At 33.2% G+C, this 12,506-nt stretch overlaps 1 protein-coding gene across 8 annotated transcripts in view; it reads right to left on the minus strand.

Moving 5' to 3' along the window:
- The window catches only part of LOC119636214 (nephrin), a 324,897-nt gene that overhangs the window by 185,109 nt on the left and 127,282 nt on the right, over positions 1-12,506 (minus strand). For all 8 annotated transcript variants that reach the window (XM_038031458.1, XM_038031450.1, XM_038031451.1 and 5 more), the window contains 2 exons: positions 8,967-9,134; positions 8,729-8,860 (listed from right to left, as the gene is read on the minus strand). In XM_038031458.1, the coding sequence (XP_037887386.1) occupies positions 8,729-8,860; positions 8,967-9,134 (300 nt within the window). The remainder of the gene's footprint in view (positions 1-8,728; positions 8,861-8,966; positions 9,135-12,506) is intronic.

A 12,506-nucleotide genomic window follows, 5' to 3' on the forward strand; every position in this document is an offset into this window, starting at 1 on the left:
GCAGTGTCCAGCTCAAGTTGAAAATTGCTTTGGCTGAAGACGGACGAACGTATGAACACATTGAAGGTCTTCAAGACGAAATTTCTCAAACCACTGTCTAACAGCTTCGTAGCTTTGTAGCTTACTGCGTCTTCATTCCAACGAAACTTAATTGTTTAGCTTCATCTGTACTCTTTTCCACTGTAAATAGAGTCTTTACACTTTGATAACTGAACGACGGCATCTTGATAGTTGAACGACAGCTTCTAAGCAACTGCAACTTACATGTTACAAACATCAATGTCAAAGCTATCTATATTTGAAATCTCAGAGGAAATTTGGGTGACAGGTAGAGTTATGAAGCAACTTATTTGTACGTCGATTAATTTTTTCCTTAATTTTTTTTTTATTATTTATTATCAAAATTTTCTGCCCAAGTTTCCGCTGAGTTTCTTTGTGTTTTAATTGTCACTGTAGGGAAGCCTACATTTCGTATAAATGCTATTTAAACAAAATACAAAAGTTTATTGATTTAATAATTTACGGCGTACACAAATTCATGTTTCAATTATTTTCGTTTAATTATTTATATATTATAATAAATTGAAAACATGTTGCTTGGTTCATTGGTTTGCTTATTTGATTGTTAACTTTGTTCTGCCTCATACATAAATAATTCGTTGAACTTTGGCAATTAGAAAACTTATTTCGATTCATAACTAGTCGACTGAAATTGACTCAATCAATCGATACTTTCGAAATTTGCTTACAGCTTGTTAGCGCACTTAGGACCGACAACCGCGATATGATTTTCACGTTTACCAAATGCTATTATAAGGCTTGGAAATTTTCCAAGAAAACGCAGCTAGATGCACGTATTCCTCATTAACGCTCCACGTGATCATTTTATTATTTTCGAACGTTTGTCGATCAAATTAAAAGTAAAAAATTATATATGGTCGCTGAATTCTTCTCTCTAAACAAGTGACTTTTTTTTCTTTTTATTGGTAAATCAATGTTTTTCTTAATGAGACATCTCCAGTCATTTGTAAAGCCTGTCTAAATCGGTTTAAGCTTTTGCCTACGTTGCGATCAAAAGATTGGACTGTTATCGCCAGCACCAAAACAGCAGTAACTTGTTAGTCATGTCCGATATTTATGGGCACCAAATGGTAAAAACATTGCTATTTTCAGGAAGTTGTAAGACTTCTCTATTTAAACAACGCAAGTTTATCGAAATGGAAATTTTTCTTCTTAGGTTGGCAACATCTCAATTGACACTTATGTCAGCTGTTATGCTGAGCACATAAACTCGTTCACGGATGGAAAAATGGAAGAAAGAACTGCGTTGCAAAATGATGGAAGAGTCCTTCGACGATAACGCATTAAATGTAGCTACTGTTCTGATTGGTATAGAAAAAGTAGAGAAAGTGTTGAGTCTTCTTATGCGCAGGGTTTTATACGATATACTGAATACATTTTATTTTAATACCTTTGGATAGCCTGCTATCTGTTACCATTTCATAAAAATAAATTCCACGAATTTTTAAAGACGCATAATACAAACATTTGTTTTAGGCGTCTTCTATATCCGAAATAGTCGGCATCTGAACAACCTCGTTCAACATCAGCAAGAGAAGAGTTGCCATGACATTGACTTGAAAGTCAATCCTGAGTTTGAATCATACTTTTTTACATCAAAAAACAATATTTAATCAATACATGAGAGGTTGAACGTTTCCATTGGCTTCAAGATTACAAGAATAGCGCGTCACTAAAATTAGATGAAATCGTAGGCAAAAGATTGAAGAGAAATTAAATTTTGAGGTCATTTTCTGACCGGCCCTTGCTAAATATTAAAAGAATTGTTTATTAGCTAGTACTAGTTCCGGAACTTATTGATCTCTCTAATATTTGACAGATTTGTCAAACAAACCAAAATAAAAATAGTTTCGCGAGTTATCAGTTATTAACGTTGAGTTGCTAGCCGTTAGATCCGTTGTTTACTCGACCACTCAGGCGGATGATGTAGACTTTGTCCGAAGAAGATGGAAAAATTCTCTTCCTTTATAATTTAATTCTGCTTGCAACGTTATTACTGAAGAAGTATAATATGCAGTACTACAGCTTTATTCAATGCTTGCTTACAAGCAGAAAAGCGGAAGTTTAAGATAACTGGAATTAATGTACTTTGCTCTTCGTTCATGCTTATGCGTTTCCTTTTTTTATTGAATAAATATTGTATTAGCACTTATAAGCGAGATAAGTAATATTACTAGTCTACAATTTTTCAAAACTACATACTTATTATTTCAAGCTTCTCCATAAATTCTATACACTTAACCTTTAGTTAAGTGTTGCCATTTGTCCAAAAAAAAAAAAAAAAAATTTTTTTCTCTTGTACTTTTCCGTTTCCTTTTTAATCTACATTTTAGTGCGCTTCTTTGTTGTTTGTTATTCTCAGCTCAATTTCTTTTTTATTCAATTTTATACAATTTTTGTCTTCCATTTATTGTGCAATGCAACCATATAGCCATGCAAAGATTTCAAGAAGCGTATATACATCATATTGATGGTAAAAGTCTAAACAATATATCAGCTGTTCATTCTCGTATGTATCTTCAAGCGTGTCTTTCAAGTAAAGTGCCTTCTAATGCGTTCTCTTTTCTTTTCTTCTTGTTGTTGTTGCTGTTTTTTTTTTTTTGTTTCAAGATATTTATGCACAAAGAAATTTTCGTTCTTTATTAGATTTTCATGTTTGACTGATAAGCTGCTTAAACTTAAGAGCATTTGAAAGAATCCGTTTTTTGTGTCATTGTTAACTCTAAAATAGCATTGTTGTCTTCTTCTCTGTTTCATTGTCGTTGTTTTATTGTTGCACTTTTCTACTTTTAATGTTAACGTAATAAAGCACGCATAACGTAAACATGCACGGAAGCATGCATTTGTCTTAGATCATGTATCCCGTACATGACCGTTGCGTATTAAATTTTATTCGTGCATATGGTTTAACTTTAATTCCAAGCACATAAATTATACTCTTTAGAGGATAAGCAGCGAGCTTTATGTAAGAAATTTCACAAATTTTAAATTTCAAATTCAAATGGATTTTAGATTGAATATAATATTTACAATATTTATTTATATATGTAAAGGATTATGAGGACGAAGATTCAGAACTTCAGATTTGAAACTTTTTTTAAGTTCATTTCTGTATTCGTGAGAGAGAAAGAGAGAGAGAGAGGGAGAGAGAGAGAGAAAGAGCGAGAGAGAGAGAGAGAGAGAGAGAGGGGAAGGGAGGGAGAGAGAGAGACAGAGAGAGAGAGAGACAGAGAGACAGGGAGAGTGTTTAGCCCATAAATATGCATGTCTTTTTGCACTTAACTAAAACACGTCAGGCAATGTTTTGTGTTTTTCACCGGGAAAGGGTAATGTTTATATATAGGCATAAAAATAGTTAATGCTTTTGGGGAAACCTCATTTGGATGCTAATCCATTTCAAGAGGGAGTGCTTAGGGATGAGTAAAATAAAGTGGCATTTTCCTAAAAGTGTTTCAACTACGTTTCGGCAAAGATGTTGCACTGAGTTCACGTGCTCGCCAGATGGGAAAGTCATTCACGAAATAGAGTCAAACACACTTACTTAGGGCCTAATACTCCAGCCAAAGTGTGACAACCACTATCACTGTGCCTCTGAACACTATGGAATGCAGTATGTACATTATGCCCCTGAGGATCCAAGCAGAGGCCTATTGTCTGATATTTTAACTCTTACGATTGGAGAATGACTCTACTGAACAACATGCTTTATATTGAAACCTGAGCATGAAAAATATTCATAACAAATTTTAAGTCCGATGTACCAGAAAACGTTTTCAAGGCTTAATCACGCCTTCAAAAGAGGCAGATGGACATTGATGTGATTCTCGTGACTGAACTTCCCAAGACACGACAAAGGGCATAACAAAATTCTTATACCTTTGCCTTTGCAGTTAAATTAGGCATAGTGAAATCTTTAAATGTGAGGTTATGGGCACTTTGTTTGACTTTTCAAAATTGCTGCATCTGCTTTTGTGCCGTTTTTTGAAAAAGTTCTTTTTTTGTTCTTTTTTAGTTAAAACTTTGCAGACATTTTAAAGTTGGTTTTTTTCCCCCCGTTTAATTTTATATAATAATAACGATAAAACAAGAGAGAGAGTTAAGAAAAAAAAATATATATATATTTTGCAAGCAGCCATGACGATTAAACTTTTGTATATTTAGAAAAAAAAAAAAAAAAAAAAAAAAAAAAAAAAAAAAACGAATTCAAAACCTAAACTTGAAAACGATTCAATTACAATGAAATCGTTGAAATATTATGGAAATTTCTATTTCAGAAAATTTCATTTAATTTGCATTCATTTAAAAACTTTTATTGCATTTTATAGTTAGCTAGCGTTGAATTTTATCACGTTTGGTGTTCCTGGGGCGGTAATAAAACAATAAAAATCATGCACAGCAATCAGGCCTACTCTTAAACGAGAATAAATTGACAGATATGTTTATATTGTATGCATGGATTAAATATCTATAGGCGGTTACAAATACAATTAAATTGACAAACTGTGCCATAAATTCTAAAATAATCAAATAAATAAAATAACAAGTAAGTGCTTTGATCGTTTCGAGGACTTATTTATAATACTTTGCAAGACTTGCAGATTTATTTTTATGAATCAACGGTTTTCGCTATTACGGAGAGAGTGTATGGCAAAATCAGTTCTGCTTAAACACTGCTCTGGATAGCTCAAGCAAGGAATCTTAAGATATAAGATAAATTAAGTCGTAGAAAAAGGACTTGAATCTGTTCTCAGAGTGATATTTGCGGTTGGTATTGAGATTTTTCCGGGCTTTGTTTTTCGTATCATCTTTTCGTATCGCAGAGGCTTACATACCGTTAGAATCATAAATCACATCTAATTTTCATATTTCTCAAGTCCTAGATTGTCTCAAGAACTGCCCTTGTGGCAGACTCACTCCCATTTCTGTCAATGTGTTTGCGAGTGAAATAAATTTACAGACGAACTGTTACACCCATTCGCCTTCATTCATATGCATGCCAAACTGTTGTCTAAGCAGTAGCACCCTTTGGCTTTTGACACGCTTCGTTAGATATTTCACACTATGGACGTGGAATAGGAAACCTGCCTGAGCAAAATGCACAAGATAATTATGGCGTTATTTTTCTCATAAGTCCTTTCTCAAGCTTCGTCATTTTTTTTCCGAATATCTCCAGCGATAAAGTCCCCCTCATTTCTGAAACCCTAACACACTTTTTAGTTTGCAGACCCAAAGAACCGCCACTGGACTCCCTCAATCTCTCAATATTAAATAATAATAATGACTTTGAGACAAATACATTTGTCCCATGACACAAATTAATGAAAGTTTTCCAGTCCTGGAGCCCGCAACGATCTAAAATGTTTACTCTCAACCGCTATAAAGAAGCCCTTCCGCTGTATTGGTAGATTAAAGTGATTGGATCGAGATCGTCTCTAATGCTTGCTATTTAGTAGCTTAGGAGAGACGATCGAAGGTTCTTTTTGCTTAAATATAGCTAATCAGTCAATAAATGGGAAAAGAAATGGGGAGCTTCCCCAACGTAGTGGGAGATGCCTAATCGGTTATTGTTACCGGCTTTACCGATTGAGCAATGGCTCTTCCCTCTCAACATCCACTACATCTACGATCAAGAACCGTTCTGCTGCTTAGATACGTGAACCCACGTACAACCTATGGGCAGCGAATTACGGCTTTGCGCCGGCCTAATTATTTAACGAGGTGACCAAGTCTTATAAAAAGCATTCATTCTAGGAGTTAATGCGACTCACAAAAACATTTCTTATTGTAGTGACTGAGCATTCGAATCCTTTGGAAAAATCTTTTTCTGTTGATCAAGAGATATTCTCCTCCCACAGCGATAAGAAAACTTAATATTTTATTTCTAATCAATCATAGTAAAGTAATCGGATGTCTCTATATCGGGAATTTTGGTTCTCTTGTACCTCACACAAGATATTCAAAGATGCGACGCGACCAATATTTTTCATTTAGCCCTAATAATTCTGAAGTTTCCGAACCACAACAGTAGATAAGTTATGAGGTCTCTTCAAGATGAGTCCTGGGACCCACCTATTTAATGTTCATGGGATGGGGTAATAAAGACGGCACTATCAAGGCATTTGCCAACTGTTGGCACGTAGCTTGATCGCATGATGCTAGAATTTATTTTACAGAGCCTTCAATTGTATTTTAGGCATACCTACTGGCTGCCTTTTCTTCGAGGATATATCGCCGTCGACCAACTTATATCAAGCTTTCAGACCAGTTACTACTTCACAGCTAGGTAATGCGAGAAAATAGCGAGAGTAATTTATGCGATGTGTTAGTAGCGTCCATATTGAGAAAAGAAAACTTTTTTTTTTTTTTTTTAATCTTCATACCTTTTACACCCCTCGACTTATCGATGCAAGAACTTTGCGCCGAGAATAACTAGGCTGTATCTACAGAATCCTTGAAGAAAGACATAGGTGGATAAGGATAGCAGTTAACTTCTTAATATATGTTGATATTAAGACAAATAATTGTTTTAAAAAAAGGGCATTTTTTGGATTTTTCAGTGAAAGGCACAGCCACCTGGAGTAACTAAGGCAAATCTGCAGAATTATGAGGTAATCAATGTATTTAAATTGATTTGTATTACATGAGGAGATGAAGCATATAACAAACTAGAACGAAACAACTGATGATCGAACTGGATCTTTATACGACCTCGTTAATCGGGAAATTGATTGATGATACCTGCCAGCTTATATAGCTGAAGGTAATGTAAGGCGATGGCCTATCTTGAGTTATCATAGGATTACGTACTTATATAATTTGATCGCCAAAGATTAAGCTATACGACAGTGCTCTATTTGATATATAGGTCTGTGCACTTTTTGACTTGAATTTAAAGAAAATATTTTAGAAATTTTTCCATTTAAAGCCAAGAACTTTAAGTTAAATGTTTGTGGCTTTAAGATAATATAAATCCGTATATTCCTTCCCTTCATACGATTTATGGTACCGTATTCAAAACGTTTGGGACTAATTAAGTTTTTTCCTTTTTTGTTTTATGCGCAGTGTTTTTTTTCTTTTTTTTTTTTTTTTTCTTATAAGAACGATACTCTTTGAGTCAATGCTCTTTGTAATGCCGAACGTGTGTGAGAATACAATTGATTTACATACTTATTGCTACAAATAACTACCAATTAGTGACAAGCGGAAGGCAATTATATCACTAAATGGAGGGGAACTCTGAAACATCACCAGCGTCGTTATCAATACTGTTAGCATTTGTTGTTGATGTTGTCGTTTTTTGTTATGTTTACTGTTTGATTATACCCACTGTGCTAAGGTTTTCTACTATCCCGTTGTGTTAATTTGCTATTGTGTTATTATATAAAAGTCTTTATTAATTTTCTCGTGCACGCTGACATAGAATGGCGTACAGTTCAATATGATGATTGTTTAATGCAATAAAGGGAAATATTTCATAAGCAGCGATGTAAGAGAGCACGACCTCGTTTTTTTCTTTTTTTTTTTCTAAAACTGAAACGTTGTTCTTATGCTTGTTCACGTTAGTGCAGGCCTCTTTGAAAGCATTGTCAAGTGTTATAGCGGGTGCTTATGAAATTGCAACAATTTTCCGCCTAATCAACATTGAATCTGTTAAACAGATAACGTTTTAGTAACATATGCACATTCGTACATATTTTACAGCGATTTGTATCTTAACAGCAGAAAATAAGCGATTGAATAAGTGATAAAAAGTGCAAAACAAAACAAAAACAAAACAAAAAACAAAAAAAGAAAGAAAAATAAGTGGCTTGGGAATAGTGACTGAGGTAATGAGTTTGATGTAAAAGAATTAAAAAGCAGATCACAAGAGTGCTGTTGCGGCAGTGTGCTTTACTATCGTCAACACAGAAATGCACAGTTGAAAAAAAAAGTAAAAAAATAAAAATAAAACGACAACACGGTTACACTACAGAAGAGTGCGAACACATAATGTCATTGCAATTAAATCAACAAATGTATTATCGGCAGTAACAGCAATGAAGATAACAATGAAAAAAACAAAAAAAAAAAAAAAAAGAAAATGAAAATGAAAAACAACAAAAAAATATTAAAAACAATTATCAGCGAACTGCTGCCTGCAGACAGGATAAAATCATTTATTTGCCAAAGAGTTGGCAAAAAAAAAAAAAAAAAAAAAAAAAGAGAAAAGAGAAAAATAATGTGGGCTCTTTGTTCGGTCCATTTCTATTTAGTTATACTGGCAACATCCGTTCCTCCCCTTTTGCCAACCATTTACTTAACACTCTGTGTGTGTGTATGTGTATGTGCGTGCATATTTGTGTATTTCTCTCCAATCAAGAGAGATTTATGTGTCTAATTGTAAATACGATTTAAAGTATTAAAGCGTATACGCATACACATATACACATACACTTTATAAAGGATAATATCAGGATTAGAAATTAATTATGCGCATGCATGCAATAAAGTGGTTATGATGAATTTATTAAAATCTCTTTATATTAACGCATGACGCATAAGTAGAGATTTAATAGAGCGGAAACAAATATATTTCATTTTAGAAACGAATACTAAAATACTTAAATTTTGTTTTTTTTTTTTTTCAATAATAATAATATTTACTTACATAGAACGTTTACGGTATAGGTGGAAACTACATTTTCGGTTAATTGCATATTAAGACCGTGGCATATAACAACCAAGGAACGTTTATTTGGCTCAATGACAGCCGTTATATTTGATATCGTTATCCAGCCACCTGCATAAATATGAAATAAACCATAAAGTGTACAGAAAAGAAAGGATTAAACCTTGAAATAAATTAAATAGAAAAAATTATTGATTAAAATTTTATATAGATTCACCTTCAGGACTAACACTGGTACGGGAGGTTGCATTGCGTATTTGTCGGCCGCCAACCATCCATTTGACTTCTGCTGGCGGATTAGATGGTGCCGTAGAACAAGTAAGTGGCACCACATCTCCGACGCGAGCTTGTGTGGGCCCAGAAATGGTTACATGAGTCGGAGCAACTGTAAAAACGGAAAAACGTTATAAATTTTAACTTATTTAATACAAGTTTCACTTATTTATTTATTTATTAATTCATTTTAATAACTAACCAATTTGCAATTAAAATTATAAGCTAATTAAAATTGACGACTGTAGCTGCAAGGCCTTTAAGCCTCTTACAAATTAAACGCTTTTCTTAATTACGTAGATAGTTTTGTAAGAGGATGCAAGTATAAGGCGATTTAACATCTGAAGAAATAATAAAATATGACTTAAGTGTTTAGAATGATTCGTTGTAACCAAGGCATTCTTAAGCTTCGAAATAATGCAAGAGGTGGGTTTCTCAATTATGGAAGAACAGGACCAATAAATATTTTTATCAATCTTCTTTTAATGAGTGATTTTAATCTATCCTAAACGTAATTTACTTAATTTAGTTAAGATAACAGATATGCAAGAATGAGTAACTGGTAGTATCAGCTTATTTGTTGACTCCTTCCGGAAGTTTGATTATAAAAGTGACCATATTTTTAATGGACAAGCACGGCATATATGAAACGCTTATTATTTGATATCATAATACGGCGAATGTCGGTTCAAGTCTAAAACATGCCTTTCAATTACTCCATCCAGGTTTTTTTCTTAAGCAATTAGAAAATTAAGCGAGATGTTAGGAGCGCACAAGCGTTTCACGGGTTAAGTCCTTAAATTGATATATCTACAATGTATTGTCATAACTGGCTTCGTTAAATAAGCTTTTTTGAACTAGTCATGATCGGGATAAGCATTTCTCGTATCAGCTGATGACACGCGCCATACACACTTTGCAATATTATGCCGTATTGGATACTGTGATACATTGTGACGTGTCCATGCTGAAATCCTATTTTCGGAGTGTTCAAAAAGATATTACTTATCTCGCTGAAGTGCTTCTAAACTTTGGTTAAGTCCATGGTGCAAGTTTTCTGTATTAATTCATAGAACGGTGCTGATGGGTAATGAAGAGCGATAGAAATTCGACTCGATCCCATATCTGAAACGCGAAAATCGGCGATGTAATCAAGCGAACTATTAACATCAACGATAGTATACGTTTTTGAGGACGAACTAATAACAGTTACCAGGAAGTGCCAACAATATTATGTAATGAAATAATAGATAAAGAAAGCAAGTAAGAAGCTCATTGAATAGCTTACACTAACATAGAGTTATTCATGAAACGCTTTCTCAAAATGAGGTGTTATGCAGGATGAGGTCGAAAAATTGGTCCGGTTAGAACCATTTCCAGCAGTGTTCGTCCTTCGAATTTTATCAAAACATCTAAAAAACTACGATCTATAGGTTGAACATAGGAAAACAAGACAGACAGACAGACGGACGGACAAGGTCTATCTTATGTCTTTCTGGGTATTGTATATATCCGCACAAACTTAATATAGACTTTCATCATAATAGGAGCGTGTATACTGGTCGACTTCTCGTCATGACGACGTGTATCCTTGCATTGCACATCCGGAGACGTGCTAATACACTCGTGCAAATTGCAAGATTTCTAGCAAAAAGATTTAATGAAAAGGCGCTTCCTAGTAAATATACGTAACACAAAATCTTGGGGTGGCATACATGTAGACACTCTTCTCATTCTTCTTCTTCTTCTTCTTCTATTCAGCAAATCAACAACCGCAAGTGCGCTGTCATGTGTCAAAAAGAAAGTCATAGATTGCTAAAGGAAATTTGCCAGGGTTGCAGTTCAACACTTTTACTCATTCGTTATGTCGTTTTTACATAGATTTCGAAGCAACATATCTATATGTATAAAATTTTCTATCACTCATAAATATATTTTATACTATAACGTTGTTGTTGTTAATAGCTCTTCAATGTATCATAAACAAAATATAAATGTGTGCAGAGAAACACACTCTCGCATATATGTATAACAGGGCAGCATAATGACGTTCTCGGGTGCTAATATTGAAAGATCTGATAATATTGATGCAAACATCGTAAATATATATATACAACGAGGAAAAAAAATAGAAATGTTGATGATAAAAAAAGATATATATATATATATATATATATATATATATGCATGTATAGTTAACAAATCATTTATTGATGTTACTGCTCGACGGCAGAGCACATGTTGCCACTTTTCAAATACGCGTACATACAACAAGTACAGCTAGAAACATATGTTGAAAACATAAAGAAAAAAAAAAAAATAATAATAACGAACAGACAGCAGCAAACCATAAATGGATAAATAATTTTTACCCTACGGGTGGAAATCACATTTTTTGCCTTTCCTTGCTTGAAAATGTTAATGTTCAAAGCAAATTCTCATCTTTTGAATTATTAGAAGAGAAAATGTTTCTAAAAACTTTACGAATTTATTCAAAAAAAAAAAATAAATAAATAAATATATAATAAAAAAAATATCTCTCAAACATATACAAACGAACAGGCCTTCTTCGTTCTTATTTCTTCTATTTTTTTAAATTTATTTTCTCTTTTCAATGCTAGGTTATGCTATGTAATTGCGTGAGTATGCTGTTGCAATTATCAAGCCAACAAATCTATTTTCAGTTTCATCATGAGTAAACACCATCATAAAATATGTAAACAAAAAAAAGTACATATTTGTTGTTGCTTTTATAATAAGTTTTCTGTTTTTTTTTTCCTTGCTTTTTTTTTTTTTTGGCAACAAGTAACAACAGCTTCCCTTATGCACACTTTTAAGTTATGAATGGGAATGAGGGAAAAAAAGAAGGAAAAGAGAAAAAAAAAAACAAACGAAAATAATCTCAACTCAGGCAGACACACAAACACCGCAAAATAAGTAAACACCAATCCTTGAACTTGTGCAAAAACCATACAATATATATGTTTACATGTAAATCTACCGTACTTCTGTATTCATATTTACACGCATACTCATAAAAATATTACAAATGAAAATTTTCTTAACGAAGTGTTAAGAGCTGGCAAAGTTTTCCATTTTGTTATTGCACACATCAGCATACTCAGCAGTACCGTATTATTAGGAAGCGTGTTTTTTTTTTGCTTCTTCTTCTTCTTCTTCTTCATTTTTTTTTTTTTTTTTTTTTTTTTTAATAAATCGAAATATTATGTATATGTGTAAATATACAGCAATTTATTTATGTACATGGTATTATGTATGTTATGCTCTTCATATATTTTCATATATTTTTCTAATATTTTCTCTTCAGTGGAAAAGAGAAAAAAAGTCAAGTGAGAAAATTGACTTTGGGCCGAATTTCAAACAACCGCCTAAAAGATGAACAATGGTACAAATCCCTGATTATGTTAGAATTTATTGACAATGAACCAAAGTTCGTACATATGTCATGAATTACTTCATTACA

The sequence above is a fragment of the Glossina fuscipes genome, unplaced genomic scaffold (genome assembly GCF_014805625.2).
Source record: "Glossina fuscipes isolate IAEA_lab_2018 unplaced genomic scaffold, Yale_Gfus_2 28, whole genome shotgun sequence".
NCBI classification, from domain to species: Eukaryota; Metazoa; Arthropoda; class Insecta; order Diptera; family Glossinidae; genus Glossina; species Glossina fuscipes.